Source organism: Pistacia vera, unplaced genomic scaffold, assembly GCF_008641045.1.
Source record: "Pistacia vera cultivar Batoury unplaced genomic scaffold, PisVer_v2 Contig459, whole genome shotgun sequence".
In the NCBI taxonomy this organism is placed as follows: domain Eukaryota; kingdom Viridiplantae; phylum Streptophyta; class Magnoliopsida; order Sapindales; family Anacardiaceae; genus Pistacia; species Pistacia vera.
This window is the reverse complement of record NW_022196289.1, coordinates 403677-420666: the sequence shown is the minus strand read 5'-3', so window position 1 is coordinate 420666 and position 16990 is coordinate 403677. Positions and strand designations below refer to the sequence as shown.

Below are 16990 nucleotides of genomic sequence, written 5' to 3'. Positions count from 1 at the left end.
TTATCACAATGATCGCAAAAGTTTAAACTTACTCTCCTATGTGCCTAAGGAAATGTCATTCTAATGTTAGGAACACTAACTCACCTAGGAACCTTTCTTCAACTTAAACTCTTGATTCGTTTTAGAAGATGATATTCAAGTTCGAGTTGGAAGGGATGTGCTCTGAGCCCTACTATTTGAGGTAGGTAAGACATAAATTTAAGCTCCATCAAAGGAGTTGGACAAGATAATATGCAATAATTGTAACTCTCTAAACCCCACTTAGCAAGGTGGGTAGGGGATGTTACATTTACCATCTTCATGTTCTAGCTTCTTTTCATTATCCTTCTCTTAATGTGTTGAATAATTAATTGGGTGACTTTGACATTCATTATAATGATAATTAGGGTTTCATACAAATGGTAAAATATCGATTACTAGGTTTGCTATCAAAAGTTCCCCTTGCCTGTCGTGTATTATGTTGACTCATGTTGTGTTGTAGACCTTCAAATGTTTTTATGGGAGTTTTACCCTTACTTTAAATTTTGGAGGTGGGATCTTTTTGAATGATCGTGAAGTTACTGGATTTCTAGATCTTTTCCTATTTAACTACGTTCCAATTCTTGTGGCTAATTGAATAACATTATATATTTTTTATGAATTTGCCACAAAACAACTTAATCTTAGATGTTAGTACATAAACCCTAAATAAATCTTGCTACCTAATGGTATTCTAACTCGTATTGGCCTATGCGAAACAATTGTAGCTCATTGTTTGCAAGTATGATATTAATGCAATAGAACCCGATCATAATCATGTGAAGAAATCATTCCCTTATAGGTTTCTTCATACCATATCATGTCTATACTTTCTTCTTTCCCTAACGTGTTTGAGACAATTGGAGTTGATCCTACCAAGCAGAAACGCCCTATATATATCATCTTCGATCTCAAACCAAGCAAAGTATTTTTCCACAAGACTTTCCTAATTCATAAATTCTTTAATGTCAAATTGTGCATTAAAAGAATGTAAATAGAAATTTAGAAACCGTACGTATAATAATAATTATTAAAAAAAAAACTAAAAAAACTTGAGTATTCTAACCCATTCCTTCTTGTCAGCATTATCTTAGATGGTTTATATATCCATGCTTAAATTATAGGGTATACGACTTTTTCCCACTCAAGGTTCCCACCTATAGTTAATATTCCGTTATTATTCAAAGCCGATTTTGATAGTAAAAATTCTCTTCATCATTACCTTTTGAACCTTCAGTCTCCTCTCTACGAAACCTCTTTCGCTCCGACATCTGATTTCTCATCGATTGATGGCCACCGCAAAGCTAAGCTTTCCTGTTCTTAGTTGATTTTCAACTGAGTCCAATAGCAAAATTTCAATCAGTCATCACCATTCAATCCACCAGCCTCCACTCTACAAAACCCTTTTTATCTTGACTCCTAGCAACTCACCAAACGCAAACTGAGAAAGTAAATTGTATTTTGTGTATTAACGAAATATAAGCTTTAGGTGGGAACTGGGAAGTGGTATTTTGAAACTTTTTGGGTGAGAAAAAGTTGTTTACTCTTAAATTATATATAAGGCTAGGCTAGGGATCTACTTGTAATTTTAAATTAATATTTAGAGTAATGCTGCATATTTCGAAAAGAATAATGCTACGGACACTGACGTTTTGCATCAAAATGTTAAACCGAATGACGTGTCACCTAAGTCAGACGTGCCACGTAGCACGTTAGTAATATTTCGCGAATAAATGGTTGTCCATCAAATATAGACGACTGTCCATTTTTATTGGACGGTCGTTCATTTGAAATGGACGAGAGTCCACCTATAAGGACACCCGTCTATAATTTAAATTAAAAAAAAAATTGATAACAAAAATCATAGACGCCTATCCATATATTGTGGATGGGTGTCCCCACTTAATGAACAAGCGTCCCTATTAGATGGACGCTCATCCATTGTTTCAATTAAAAAAAATTAAAAACAAAAGTAATCTCATTCTTTCAGCCAAAGTCTGTGAACATTCATGGCACATGTTTTTTACTTTATTTTTTATTTCAGATGGTGGACCCCTTGACTGCATTGATGTATGCATGGCACCTGTTTCTTTACCTTATTTTTTATTGCAGATGGTGGACCCTTTGACTGCATTGATGTATGCACTTCAAGTGATGAGCTTCCATTAACTTTGTGTTTGTGTTTGAAAGTAAATAGAAATAGGAGTTTAGAAGAAGAAAACAGGAGGAACATTGCGGGAAAGAAGAGATTATGTTGTAGAGCAGAGTTCCTATTTAATGGATGGGCGTCCATCTAAGAGGGACGCCCGTCCATTGCTTTTGTTTTTATTTTTTTATTTTTAATTTAAACAATAGACGAACGTCCATCTAATAGGGACACCCGTCCATTAAGTAGACGCCGGTCCATAATATATGGATGAGTGTTCATGATTTTTGTTATCAATTTTTTTTTTTAATTTAAATTATGAACGGGCATCCTTATAGGTGGACTCCCGTCCAATAAGTAAGGACGCCCGTCCATTTCAAATGAACGGCCGTTCATTCACGAAATATTTCTTAACGTGCTACGTGACTCGTCTAACTCAGGTGATACATCATTTAGTTTAACATTTCGGTGTAAAGCGTCGGTGTCCGTAGCATTATTGTTCCAAAAATTATCCCAATTTTCACATCCCAAGTGATGTGTCATCTATTACTAGATCATATTATGAATCACCACCTCATTTACACCTCAACACCACGTAGAATTAAATACCACTTACGATAAGAATTTCAGGATAACTTTTGGGATATCTAGCATTAATGTAATATTTATCACTTCGTACAAATAAGGAACTTGTCCATTAATCGAATTTAAATTACCACTAACTCCAATATATCAGGGAGCTCTTGGTTAAGATTTTGAAGTTGTCTACTATTGAAGGTATATTATTAATTTTGAGTACACGGTTTTGAAAACTTTGCTAGAAAGGTATAACAGTTAAGAAAAGGGAGAACCCAAGGTTTAGGGAAATTACAATTTCCCACGCATCAAGTTTCAAAATGACACTTTACCACCCACCTTCTGCTAACTTTAACTGAAAAAGGACAAAATGGTAAATTCAAGAAACAATTAAAGGATAATTTTGTCATTTTTTCTCCTGTAAATAAAGTCAGAAAACCCTGGTTCAAACACTTTATTCCCCACCTCACCACCCCAAAATCCCCCACCCCCACCAAATGGCCAGAATGGCAACCGGCCTAGTGCGATTAAATCGGAATCGCACAGCCTGTGATTCCAGCCAAATTGCATCTAGCCAAATTCAAACCTGTATCTTTTTGAGATAAAAAACTGATAGAACTAAAGAGCAATAAGTCAGAGAGTTTTGAGATTTAAAAAAGAAAAAAGTTGTTTACCATTTGAAGAAAAGAGCCACGTGATGAAGCAGATTATTTTGGAGCGTATTTTTAATATTGTCTCTGAGTTTGAATGTAAAGAACCAAGAAGTGGTTAATTGCTGCAAAAGTTCTTATTTTCTTTTTCTGGGCAAAAAATCCCATCACAGACAAGACGCGGTTGCTTCTGTTTTAGAAATTTCAAAGGGATCTCTTCCATTCACTTACCTTGGAGTTCGTATCTTCATGGATAAGAAAAAGAGAGTTTTTCTTCAACCCGTTGCAGATAAAATCTTGTCTATAAATTATCGACTTGGAAAGGGAAGATGCTTTCTCTGGCAAGAAGAGCTAAACTAATCCAATATGTTATCCAGTCCATGTTCCTTCATAGTTTTAAGGCATATAAATGGCCATTAAGTTTGCTTAAGTTTATCAGTAAGCGAATAAAACTTTTTTGTGGTCAGGAGATGTGGATAAAGGCAAATGTGTTCTTGCTTGGTCCACAGTTTGTAAGCCAAAAGTGGCAAGCAGTCTTGGTTATCGGGATCCAAAAAATCTCAATCATGCGGCAATTCTTAAGTTCTCCTGGGAATCTATGAAGTCGAACACTTGTTAGGGCATTTGTTTCAATCCAGATTTAAAGTCAATAGTTTTTAGTTCATAAGAACTTATTTGAAATCTTCTGTATGGCCAGGCATAAAGGAGTCTCTACCTATTATTTTCATGCATTGCAGATGGGTTGTTGGCATCGGTAAGCAGATTTTCAGTTTTTTAATTTTTTTTTTTTTTTTTTTATTTGGATGATGTGTGTTGATTTAGATAAGGGTGGAGATTTTGTGTGTTGATTTGGATAAGGGTGGAGATTGTGTGTTGATTTGTGGGAGAAGATTGTGGTGAGAAGGTCGACAAGGTGCAATTTTGGCCAAGGAGAAAGAGAGAAGGAGAAGAAGAAGATAAAAGGATATTTTCGTCTTTGTACTGTTTATACATGTCACATAACGGAATTTTCTAACGGAACATAGCGGTGGGTGGGAAAGTGTCATTTTGTCATTTCCCTAACCAACGGTCAGTTAATATTAAACCCACTCAATTATAATTGAAATAGATAGAAGACAAAATGATTGGTTGTTAGTGTTATTAGAATCCGGTACAAGCACATTAGAGAATACCATTGCTATGGAAAGAATCGGCTTTCCACAATCTAGCCCCAATGCATTACTGAATACTGATAGTGTTTTGTCTCAAAAATGAAGAAAAAACACTATTGATGTTATTAGCATTAACGTAACAATGTTAATAATTTGTCATATATAAAAACAATATCTGTAATTTTATAATGATAAATTTATCTCTATATTAAATTATTAAAATTAATTTTAATTTTCTATTCCTCACAAATAGTTTTGACACCACATATTTATCTCATAAACCCTAATTTTTATATGCTATTCAAATCATACTTGGAATTTAAAGATAGTTTATTGAGGAAGAAGATTTGCAATAGCATATTTTCAATTACAAAGAATACAAAATTGTAAGTTTTTAATTGCTTCTCTTTTTTTTTTTTTTTTAAATTCAAATTATATCTTTGATGAAAAACTAATTGGGAAAAGATACTTCATGCTAACAAATTTTTATTTTATTTTGTGATATATTGTGGATTATACTTCTATTAAAATAACAATGTTATAATTTTTTTTATTGTTCATCTGTTTTATCTTTTGCATATATAATATTACCAAATTCTTTAATTTTTGTATATTGTGATAATGTTCTTGAGGAATCATGTAATGATTTTTTTTTTTTTTTTTTTTTTTTTTTTTAGCTTTGATCTTTTTGAACTTTTATTTGAATGTTTAAGATTTTGGTTTTGAAATATTGATATTAGGGTATATAGATAAGGGAAGGAATCAATATTTAATTTTTTAAAATATAAAAAATATTTACGGGTAAAAATAAAAAATTTTAAACTTTTATAAGAACATTTAAAAAAAAAAAACAATTTAATCTATTTAACTGGTCAATAAAACCACTCTATTTCTATTTATGTATTGATTGAAAGGGGCTATGGCCCATTAAAATTTCAAAGTAAAAGTTTGGAGGAGGAAACCACCCACTGCACACGACACAACACATGTACTGAATGATGTAACTGCTCTCTGCTTACCCACTAACATCAATACCCCACTCCTGCCCCACCTGATGTCTTCTCACAACGAGCGAAATCTTTAGTCCCTATAGTTTTGGTCCATCACAATCAAGGACATAAATGATTATTTACTGACAAAATAGTGCTTAAAACAATTACTTTTGTTGGGTTATTCCTCTGGTGTCCTGAATTGTACTTGAGGCATAATCCAGGGACGTTTGATGTTTTACCTCTCTCAAAACTCACACATTAATAGCCTCTTATCATCAATCAAAAACTTTAAACCAGTAACACACGTGTCAATAAAACAGTAATTTTTATTTTATGAAAGTATAATGTTTGAAGTCATCTGATTTTAAGAGAATTGGAAAATAAAATAAAAAAGATTAAATAATATGATGAGATATTAAAGCAAATGATTCTTCTTCAAATCAAATCAAAAAAGTAAAAAACAACTTTACTAAACCCACTTTAATCACTCTCTAAATACCCACTTAGCGCACAAATTCCCGTGCCTCCTTATCAACGCTCCACATTTCCATCCCCAATCCAACCAACGCTCACGATCTTCCACCTCTTCGCTCTCTCACACACTACGATGCTACCCCTTTCGGCCTAGCGATAGCGACACAACCAATCCTTACTGCCTACGTGGCTCTGGCCCCATCCTCTGTCCAAAGGGCGGGACTCTTGTTTTGGCCTGTGTTTTCCTGGACCTGATATGTTTTTTTACATTTTAAATTTTGTTTTATGCAAAATTCCAATTTTCTCCCCCATATGATTTATTACATTATCTAACTCAATAAAATAGTTGTTTAATTTTACTTTTACTTTTCACTTAAGAATCTTGATTTCTGCATAATTAAATGAATAAAAAGCAAGTGATATATTTAAAAAATTATCATCTTAAATAATGCAATGTATCATAATACGTGATTAAAAAGTTGACATGGTAAAGTGATATATCAACACCACATAAAGAATTATTTTTGAAAACTACATGGAAAAATTTCAACTATTTTGCCCAGGGCCACCAATACTTAAAGACATTTAAAAATTTATAGAATTTATGTATATGCAATTTGTAAAATACTTGAGTAAACTTGTAAATTTTATATATATATGAAAAGAATCTCAAACTCTGGATATATAAAAAAAAAAAAAAAAAATGAAACTAAAGTAGTTTGAACTTTGAAGAATTGAAGTAGTACAAACACAGAACAAAAAAGGGTACAACACATGTTAAAACATTCACACACCCCAACTCACCACTCATATTTAAATACTAATTTTGTTCTTGTAGAGAGTAGAGACTGTAGAGTATTTCTGTTTCTTCTATAATAATAGCTCAAAAACCACAGTAATTATTGGGCAAGAAAAGGACTTTGGTCTTGTATTAGGTAGGTTTAAGTCTCTGACTTTGAATCTGCAGCAAGTTTTGGAGTTTAGCAAATGCTGAAAGAAAATGTGGTATTTTGGTTTTAAATGAATGTTAAAAACTTGAAAACTCTGTAGAATCAACTACAGGGTCAGATTCTTTTGAGAAGGAGATTATAAAGAGTTAGTGGCAAATGATTCTTTCTGTCTTTCTTATTAAGATTTTTAGTAGAAATTCCTTTTTTATCTTGTAAACACTTGTCATTTGAGAGTTTATGAAGAAACTAAAAGGTTCTTTCAACTGGGGTTCTTGTTTTCAAGTTGAAAGTGGAAAAAGTTTGGAGCTTTCTTTGTTTTTCTTTCAGGTTTGAGCTCTAAATACCTCATCTCTGTCTTCAAGTAAGTTCAGCAACAGATGAAATTTTTTTATGTGGGTTTTGTGTTATTATGAACTTTGTTTTTCTTGGTTTCTTTTTGGTCTCATGGAGAAAACCTCAACTGTGTTTTTGCTGTTTATGATTCTTTGGTTTCAATACACAAGTGTGCAATGCCAAGAAAGAATTAGTGAACCTCCATCTTCTTCTAAGTCAGAAGACGGTGATAATGGGATTAAAAGAATCATCCTTAGCATTGTGTCAGGAATATTGACTGGTTTGATTGCAGCCATTCTTTTTGCTTGTATAGTTCGATGCTTTTTTGGTTACATGAACCAAACTCCAATTCTCAAAGGGCCTGTTATATTTTCACCAAAAATTGCTCCCAAGACACTCCAAGCAGCTCTAGCAAATGAGAACCAGTTGCTAGGCTCAAGTCCTAATGGAAAGTACTACAGAACAGTTCTTGATAATGGGCTCACAATTGCTTTGAGAAGGCTTGAACCCTTTGAGAGTGGTGGTTCACCCGAGAAACAGAACAAGGCGGCGAAGAGACGGATTCAACAACATTTGGAAATTCTTGCTAGCTTGAGACATAGGAATTTGATGAGTTTACGAGCTTATGTTCGCGAATCTAATAGGTTTTATTTGGTTTATGATTATGTGCCAACTGGGAGTCTTGAGGACGCTGTGAATAGAGTTAGGGAGAATCAGGTGCAGCTTGGATGGGAAGTTAGGCTTAGAATTGCGGTCGGGGTTATTAAGGGGTTACAGTATCTTCATTTTACTTGCAATCCTCAGATTTTGCATTTTAATTTGAAGCCTGCAAATGTGATGTTGGATGCTGAATTTGAGCCAAGGCTGGCAGATTGCGGATTGTTGAAACTAATGCCAGATTTGGATATAGCAATTTCTGCTTATAGTGCTCCAGAATGTTTCCAGAATCACAGGTATAAAATATGCTTCTTTTAAATTTTGTAGTGAATTCTCGGTACTACTCATGATAATAGCAACTGATAGGAACCCATTAATGGTTTGCATCTGACCTCTCGACAATAATTGAAGTTTGCCTCAGGATTAGTGGTTCTGGCTCATGGTTTTCCTACACAACTATTGAGTTTGGATACAGTTATTGTTATCGAGATGAGCGATTTAGATTCTGAATTTGTAATTATTCTCATGCTCTTGGTGTTTCTGCTGTTAACTGGAACTTCAAAGTCTGTGGTGGTTGATTGAAAACGACATTCTTGATTTGTATGTTCAATTTGGTGCTATGATGTTCTGTTTCTATTATTTCTAGTTGCCTCAAAATGGAAGGAAATATGTATGCTTAGGTATATACTTAGCACTTAGGACTGATCTAGAACATCATTTTAGTTTTGTTCTTTCCTGTTTCGTCTCTGCTTCTAAATGGGAAAGAAAATTCCAATTTAGTTGACTGAAGAGTGCTATAGAGCTCTATTACTTTCCATTGGATTCATGTTGATTTGGTTTTCTTGTCATTAGCTGGTCTAAGTAAAGCATTTGTGCTAGTCAGTGAGCTTCAACTAAAATCTGTTTTTATGAATGCCATACTTTCTTTGAAAACACTTATTTTAAACCAAACATTTTGTACTTCGCAACATCTGCAATAATGAAGTTTGAAATATGATCTATTTTGACAGTTACACGGATAAGAGCGATGTCTTCAGCTTTGGGATGATATTGGCAGTTCTATTAACTGGTAGAGACCCCACTGATCCATTCTTTGGCGAAGCAGCCAGTGGAGGAAGTTTAGGGCGGTGGCTTCGGCATTTGCAGCAAGCAGGGGAGGCACGAGAGGCACTCGATAAAAGTATCCTTGGTGAGGAAGTTGAGGAAGAGGAGATGTTGATGGCAGTGAGAATCGCTGTTGGCTGCCTATCAGATTTACCTGCAGATAGGCCTTCCAGTGATGAGCTTGTTTCAATGCTGACTCAACTGCATAGTTTTTGATCGCAATGTAAGTAATTTGTTAAAAATTAAGTCCTCAGATTTCGGAAATTGGGTATTTTCTATGTTTTACAATGAGGTCTTTAATCTGCAATCCCTCGTGTCGTTATGCAGTTAACTTTTTTCGAATCAAAGTATACGATATTGAGTTTCTGTACATGACTAATGTAATGTAGATTTCTAACAGGAAGAAGTGGACCATTTGATCATATAGATGTGTGTAAGGCTGAGCCACATTATTGTGTTGTCAAACATGTAATAGTGGTGGGGTTTTGTTGGCTATCTTTATTTAGACATAACTTTATTGAAATCAGGATTGCTTCATCTTACAGTCTTTTATTTGCATACAGTTGTTGAATATGATATCATTGTATTTGGATGCCAAAGGAAGTTGCTTGAATTATATAAATATAGCATTCAAGTGCAAAAAAAATGGAGAAAAACCAGCACATAGGTATAGGTTGATCAAATCTCGTGTTACTTTTAGCTATATCCTGACTTTGCAGCTAAAAGATGAGTACTGAAAACTTTGGTTAAAGTTGCTTTTGTATTTTAATTATGAAATACTTAATATTTTTTATTTTATTTTAAGGAAAGGAAAGGAAAAAATTCCAATATGGAACGTTTGATTAGTGATTAAAATAAAAATAGTAAGGGAGAGTTGAAAAAGTAGTGCATTAAAATAGTTTGTCTTTGGTAAAGCATGTGACAAAAATATGATAGAATGCATAGGGAGAATGAAAAGTAGTGTGGTCTGACTGACTAACTGAGAAGTCATGCCCCTCTGCCTCTGGGACCAAAAACAAAAAACTAACCCATGCAGCATGCTCCAAAAGTACTACTGCCTTCACAGCTGTCATTTCACATTTTTCAACTTAACAACCCCCTTTTTTTTTTTTAAATTACCATAACTTCCCATGGGAATGGCATAGCCTGTGTCACGGGCCGGAGTTTCACACCTAAAAGGCTAACCTATTAAGTGGAGAGATTCCCCCCATTTATAAGCCCAAACCTCCCCAAATGCTTTCAATGTGGGATTTGTTACATTCTTCCCCACCCAATCCTGTGACCCCTCGTCACAGGTAGGGCCCTCTGCTTACCCATCCACCTCACTCTTATGTGGACCCACAATCATACGTGGACGCCCCTGCGTGGGTGCTGGCGGGACATCGAAAGACGGATTGGTTCTGCTCTGATACCACTTGTCACGGGCTGGGAGTTTCACACCTAAAGGCTAACCTATTAGGTGGAGAGACTCCCCCCATTTATAAGCCCAGACCTCCCCAATATGCTTTCAATGTGGGATTTGTTACACTTGGCCCCTATCAATCCAATCATGCTTTTATGAACCCCTACGGTTCTCCAATAAATTTCTCTCACATGTATCAGAAATTACATTTACCGTACTCCATCAGGATTTCAATCGGAGACCTCCCTAAGACATTGTCAAGGACGTCATGTCGGCCTTGCAGGAGCGCGGGTGGTGTCGTGACCGATCCACCATAGAGAAGAAATGCAACATCCATGGCTTAGCTAGAGTGGAGGTTGTAGATCTAGGATTTATTAAAGAGAAGAAAAAGAGGATAACGAGGAAAAAGAAAAAGGAATATGAAATAATTGATTTTAATACGGATTACAATAAATACCTGACATTATATTCTCCAACGGATAATAGAGATTTCACATGCAAATTTACCTATATACCTTCACTCCCTTTGACTTTGTTAAACATCCTCTATCACCGTCTTAACAGAAATTCATTTTTAGGGGCTTTTTTAATACTTCCAAAACCTTGGTGGTGTTTAGATAACCTCATCTCTAGGGGGAGCCGGTGATTAAAACCCAATTTTAAAGTGTGTGAGCGTACCATTTGTAGTTGTTAAGTTTACCCGTTTACCGCACAACCTTATAATGCTAGAGTTTTATTTTACCTTAAAATAGTTACTCCAAAAAATATGTTTTGCTTACAGTAAGTTATCAATACAACGAACAAAAATTGTATAAAGTTTATGTAAATAACTACTCTATTTTTTATTTTTTGTCAGTTTGTATAACTCAATTGTAACATGTATTACTCTTCTCCAAATAAAAATTTTGTCTTCTGGGTATCATAAATAACATTACCCCCATTCCTCACACTAGAATTTTCCGTTGATGATAGAGGGAAATGTTATTTATGATACCCGAGAGAAAATTTGTTATCTTGGAATCTTAAGGGAAAAACTAAATCCAATTCTATCATTGTGGAATTTTGTACAGTTTTTTTTTCTACTAGTATGTATTCAATGATTTTCTAGAGTTGAAAGTAGTGGATTGAGTATTTTGGATTGAAAGAAGATGAAGAGAAAATAGAGAGATGCTTGAAAACTAGATTTGATTGTATTTTATAAGCCTTACTCTTATCTTAGATAGGGTGGGCAAGGCTGGGGCGCTGGAGGAGGGACTGGTTGGGCTCAGTCCCTCCTCCCTTGGGCCTGGTCTGGTCTGGGAGGCTCGGGCTATTTGCCTAGCTCTACTCTAGATCTTGAAGGAAATGTTGAAAGTTTGTTACATTTACAAATTCCATCCACATGCCTTTCTCTCTCTACTTTGAGCTTAATTAATAAACCCAACTTCTTACTAAATTTACCCATCTTAGCTTAATTTCAATGCCCTACTCTTATTATCAAATCTAGCTTCTAACAGTAATTCTATAATTTTCCTCTTTAGATCTCATCTCTTCTTCTCTTCTTCTTCTTCATTATTCTCCAAAACTTTAAATTATTGATTCCGTCAAAATGTTAAGTTTTTCTCCTCTTCTTCAAGAATTATTTTTTGGGTTTCGTATCCTTCTACACTCAAAGCAAGTAAGTCAATCAATCTTGAAAATATATAATCATAATAATTAAAAAGAATAATATTACTTTCTCACTCTCTCTCTACTCACTTCACTTACTCACCTTTGTTAAAAAAGTGAAAATGGATAATTAACATTTGAACAAAGTAGTAAGAGAAATGGTAGGGGAGTGAGTAGACTAGCATTACTCCATTAAAAAACCTCAAACAAATATTTCATATCTTGAATAAATAATGGGGATATTATCAATTAGTGTATAATTTCTCAGACTATCGCAATGGGAGGATAAAAGTTTAAATCCTTCAATTAAGAGACAATTACAATTAGTTAGTGTTAGATTTAACTTATATAAGTGAAATGTAATTGAATTAATTTAAATGATTCTTTTTACAAATTAATAATAAAAATTAAACATTAACCACTAAGAGTTAGAGAAAAAAACTAAACAAAGATTTTAAATTATTCTTTTTTATAAAATAAATATTTAAAATAATCAAAATTAAAAAATTAAACAGAAGCTACTATTATTTTCCTTTATTTTTAATAATTTTAACTTTTTCAGATTGTCAATTTTTTATTTCCCTTAAAAAAATTGGTTTTAAAATTTCTTTGTCTTTAAATTTAGGTTTTAGAACTAAATATTTTAAAAAAGAAAAAATTCAAGAGTATTTGTCATTTTACTTTAATTTTAACGTAAATAACCGTTTATGTCCTTTATTAAACAATTTGTACTTCTTACCTCTCATTAAAAAGTTTGAAAACTTTGTACTTTATTGATAATACCCTAAATAACTTATGAAAGCTGGTGTTAATGATTTATCATAATACTATTTTACCAAAACTAAAAAGATGGGGGTTAACGGAAAAAAAAATAAAAAAAAAGCAACTAATTAAATTATTATTAATGTTTCTTTTACCCTTTTTAACAACATGTTTAATGTCTCTCTTTATCAAATTCTCTATTTGATTTGTATTTAAAAAAAAAAAAAAAAAAAAACACTACTGAAGAACTTCATTCTTACCAAATATGTTATTATATACTAATCACACTGAAACTTCAATAACTATTATTAGATTATATTATAACTTATTTCAAATCATAAATCAAACAAATTATAATATATACTTTTCAGTTCCATAAAATCAAATTTGGAAGTTTTCAATAATTTCATAAAAGTCCAAGCCCATGGGCCTCTATCAAGGGATACACATCCCTTATCCATTCGCCAAAAAATCTTCGCTACCTTATCTATTCAACTCATTAATCAACTTCACATATTATTAGTAATACTATAGCATAGGATTCCACTTCTCTCTCAAAACTTGATACAACTGGACACACCAAAATGCAGGCAGCTTTGAGCTTTTCACCATCATTTCTCCCCATTGTTACACCCACAAAAACCTTGGCTTTGGCAGGCAGAATCACGCCAAGACTGCAGACTCCCCTGTGTCCCTCCATCAAAGTAACTCCTGCGACTAATGACACTTCAACAGTCGACTATAGCTCCATGACCTCGTAAGTATACATCATTACCGTTTGCTTAATTAGGGGATGGCAAAATGGTTCTTGGGGACTGGCCCCAGCCCCCACTTTGGGCCGAGGAATTCCCAACTTCCTGGCTTCAGTGACTTGGCTTTAAACTTATGTAGATAGTTTAAAAGGTGAATAATACTTGAGCTAAGATCAAGTTTATATATTGTAGTGTATTTCCAGCTGAAGCTTGTGAGACAATTGGAGGGGATGCATGTGATGCTGAAATGTACCCTGAAGTCAAGCCCAAACCTGAGATCCAGAGCAGCAAGGCCAAGACTAGTTCAGAGCCGATTGACAGAGAATATCTGGACTACAGCAGTCCGAAGACGTAAGATGCACTAATCCCATCAATTGTTTAAGATCTTTTGTTTGCAACTACAGAATTTGAACAAGTATCTTTTGTTTGAAAATTGTTACAGTGTGTTTCCAGGAGAGGCTTGTGATGATCTTGGAGGAGAATTCTGCGAACCCGAGTATCAGGAAGGAGTTTACTAGAACAACCTATTGATGACTTAATAATTGAAGGTCTATCTTCTGTTTCTTATGTAAATAGCCATGGATTCGCAGTGTATCTAACAGCGAGCTTAAATAATGAAATAAGCTTTAAATCCAACTATCAATTTAGTATTTGCAAAATATCCTCTTGATCAAATTGGAAAAGCACATACCTCAAAGGAGATAGATCCAGTAGAGAAATTTAGGATCAAATACACAGTGCAAAAAGTTTTCGCCATTTTGCTTTCAAAAAAGGAATACTAAAAGAAGGCCTCATAAGAGTATAATATTCTAAGACAAACCAGAATTAAGTGTACAACTGAATCAAACAACAATATTTGCTATCACAATACACTTTTAAGTCATTCCCTTCAAAAATAGATACTGAATAAGGAGCTATTTACTATTTTGCAGTTCGATCAAACAAAATAGGAAACTAAAACTCGAAAGTAAGTTTAGCAACATCACTGTACACCATCCTCTGTCACCTCTTCCAATAACAGATACTGAAGAGCTATGGAGTACTTTGCAGTTCTCGACCACCCCACACTGCCGCTGCATGAATTGTCAATATTTTTCAACAGAAATGATCCAAAGCCATCACCTTGATCACAAAAACCCAATTAATCATGTCGTAACAATCAAAGACGATTGGTACAGAAGAAAACACAAATCTAGAGCGGATAAAAAAAAAAAAAAAAACTATGACCTATATTTCACAAACACTATAAGCCATCAAGACAATGGTTGATTCTAACTTTCACATAAAATCCATTTATTCTATAACTGACCTTTGATTGTAAAGATGCTTGAGATCCATCTCTTATAAATAAATAGCAACCTCGGAGTGTTCCCGTGGTGTTTATCAGACAACAGAAGCTTGCAAGGTCCTTTTTCACTACAAATTGAATTCAAAAACACATACAATGCTAATCATCGGAGAAAATCCACGTGGTCATATCATTTAGTTGGCGAAACGATTACTTACTTTGCATTCGTTATGGCATTGTGACATAAAGCTAGAATCCTCACCATAGCCAAGTCTCTACCACGAGGATTAGCATATCTTTCTTGGCAAGTCCTAATAGTTTAAGGAAACAGTAAAATGTAATGTGAAGTTGCCATGACTTTTAGTTTGATTCAAACTCACAAAACTTAAAAAGAGAAACCTTTCATCAAAGAAATCTCCAAAATCATCAACAACCACTGCAGCAGGAAATGTATCATGCAGGTGAAATGCAGCAAAGTACTTCTTAATACCTTCATCATCATCCAAATATCTTCAAGAAAATCAAAATGTTATAAAACAATTATAATTTTCGGCACAATAATAAATGTTACAAACCCATGAGAGCTTAGCCGGATGGTCAGGGTTTGCTCTCAGCCTCTCATGGGCACCTGCATGGCCAAAGGCCATTATTTCCCGCTTCCTAAAGATTGCAGGGTTCGGCGGGGCTCCAGTTTTTCGAAGCCAGACTAGCAAAGCAAGTAATGGGCATTTCTGGATTCTCAATAAATAAATAAATGTTACAATACTTAAAGGAAGTTGATGCTTACTTAATTTGGATACGCTTAAAGACATGGGACGAGGGATCAATGCCTTGTGAGAGAAAGGGGGGCTTAGTTTCAAGCCTGCGGCGGTTACATAAAAACATGACTTTGCCATTCCCAGTGCTCTGCAATGCTGAATTGAATGCAAATTGGAACAGCAGCGACGTCTTCCCACTACAACAATAGGCATAACATGAATTGAATTGATAAGCAAATATTGGGTATTAAAGAAAGAATTGAGTTTGATTTACCAAGAAGGAGGGCCTGAGAGAAGCATGAATGGGTCAGACTTAGAAATGGTTTGGCTACTCTTACTCAAGAAGAACCTCTCCACCATCCTCCTTTTACTGTCTGCAATTCCCAGGACAAATGGGTTAATTTGAAATGTACTCAATTTCGATTATAATAATGTCATGAATTTTTAATATTTTTTTAGAATAATAATTTGGATAAAATGCTTAAACAATTATATGAAAAGAAACGATATTTAACCTAACCGGTTAACTTTAAAATTAATAAAAAAAATTAATTGAGATAGAATGCAATATATAAGGAAATTGTAATTTAAAACAAATGTTTAATTATAAAAATTTTGGGGCGTTAACACTATATGGCAACTGCCTTAGTTGCTGGGGGGTTGAACTAACACTGTTTATCACACCTACAGTTTCGAAATTTGAACATTACTATTTGCGAGTATTCCATAAAGTATCAGGTGATGACATTCGGTAAGGGGTTTTGGCTGGTGGCTTGGTTCTAGGCTCTAGCTCAATCTTGTAATCTATCTCTCTCCTAGGTAGTAATCTCTTGAACACCTTTGGTGACATGTACTCCCTGAGCACATTGGCAATTTCTTTCGGCCATCACGAATAGTCACCAAATAAGTGGTTTTTCGAATCCACTTTCGGCCATCATACATTTCCGGGGTTTGAAGGTGTAATGTCTCCCCTTTGTGAGAGAGTTGGCCTCTGTTTAAATAGTGACTGCAAGGTCTTCGAATCTGGGTGGGATTAAGAGTTCTTGTAGAGTTGTAGTTGTGGTTTTGTGAAAGAGTAGAGCCTTTGGCTCCCTTACCTCAGTAGGAAAGGGAGTCTTAGCATGCCTAGGATACGGATCTTCGGTGAATTAGGGTAGTGATCGAACTCTTTAGTAGAGTTCAGATAGTACTAGAGTACGTAGGCGACCCTGGGCTCAAATAAATCGTAAGTCCAGAAGGTGTTCTAGGGTCAGGAAGCATGGGTCTAAACAAGCTGGCAACAAGACCTAAATGAATCGGGCCTCTGCTGATTGGGTCCGAATGGTGGGGT

General features: G+C 34.5%; 3 protein-coding genes across 4 annotated transcripts; 2 read left to right on the top strand and 1 right to left on the bottom strand.

Moving 5' to 3' along the window:
• Positions 1-6828: 6828 nt before the first annotated feature.
• Positions 6829-9588, top strand: LOC116144837 (inactive leucine-rich repeat receptor-like protein kinase CORYNE). 2 transcript variants are annotated; one of them, XM_031430263.1, is made up of 3 exons: positions 6829-8243; positions 8958-9274; positions 9452-9588. In XM_031430263.1, the coding sequence occupies exons 1-2, from the start codon at positions 7348-7350 to the stop codon at positions 9265-9267; spliced, it is 1206 nt and encodes a 401-aa protein (XP_031286123.1). In that variant the 5' UTR covers positions 6829-7347; the 3' UTR covers positions 9268-9274; positions 9452-9588. The 2 variants fall into 2 exon arrangements, with proteins under 2 accessions (XP_031286123.1, XP_031286122.1); XM_031430262.1 differs by having other exon boundaries at positions 6830-8243; positions 8958-9588.
• Positions 9589-13374: 3786 nt separating this feature from the next.
• Positions 13375-14257, top strand: LOC116144860 (light-regulated protein, chloroplastic-like). Its single transcript, XM_031430282.1, has 3 exons — positions 13375-13619; positions 13807-13965; positions 14057-14257. Exons 1-3 carry the CDS (start codon positions 13447-13449, stop codon positions 14130-14132), a joined length of 408 nt encoding a protein of 135 aa, XP_031286142.1. The 5' UTR covers positions 13375-13446; the 3' UTR covers positions 14133-14257.
• Positions 14258-14299: 42 nt separating this feature from the next.
• LOC116144859 lies at positions 14300-16042 on the bottom strand. The gene is made up of 6 exons (XM_031430281.1): positions 15935-16042; positions 15690-15857; positions 15302-15412; positions 15121-15213; positions 14924-15030; positions 14300-14736 (listed from the first exon to the last, which is right to left on the bottom strand). The coding sequence occupies exons 1-6, from the start codon at positions 16018-16020 to the stop codon at positions 14597-14599; spliced, it is 705 nt and encodes a 234-aa protein (XP_031286141.1). The 5' UTR covers positions 16021-16042; the 3' UTR covers positions 14300-14596.
• Positions 16043-16990: the final 948 nt, after the last annotated feature.

Coding starts and splice junctions, on each gene's coding strand:
- LOC116144837 (XM_031430263.1), top strand. CDS start 7,348: ATGTGGGTTTTGTGTTATTATGAACTTTGTTTTTCTTGGTTTCTTTTT. Junction 8,244..8,957: donor GAATGTTTCCAGAATCACAG/GTATAAAATATG, acceptor CTATTTTGACAG/TTACACGGATAAGAGCGATG.
- LOC116144860 (XM_031430282.1), top strand. CDS start 13,447: ATGCAGGCAGCTTTGAGCTTTTCACCATCATTTCTCCCCATTGTTACA. Junction 13,620..13,806: donor GACTATAGCTCCATGACCTC/GTAAGTATACAT, acceptor TATATATTGTAG/TGTATTTCCAGCTGAAGCTT. Junction 13,966..14,056: donor GACTACAGCAGTCCGAAGAC/GTAAGATGCACT, acceptor AAATTGTTACAG/TGTGTTTCCAGGAGAGGCTT.
- LOC116144859 (XM_031430281.1), bottom strand. CDS start 16,020: ATGGTGGAGAGGTTCTTCTTGAGTAAGAGTAGCCAAACCATTTCTAAG. Junction 15,858..15,934: donor CTCTCAGGCCCTCCTTCTTG/GTAAATCAAACT, acceptor CTATTGTTGTAG/TGGGAAGACGTCGCTGCTGT. Junction 15,413..15,689: donor TTTAAGCGTATCCAAATTAA/GTAAGCATCAAC, acceptor ATTTTCTTGAAG/ATATTTGGATGATGATGAAG.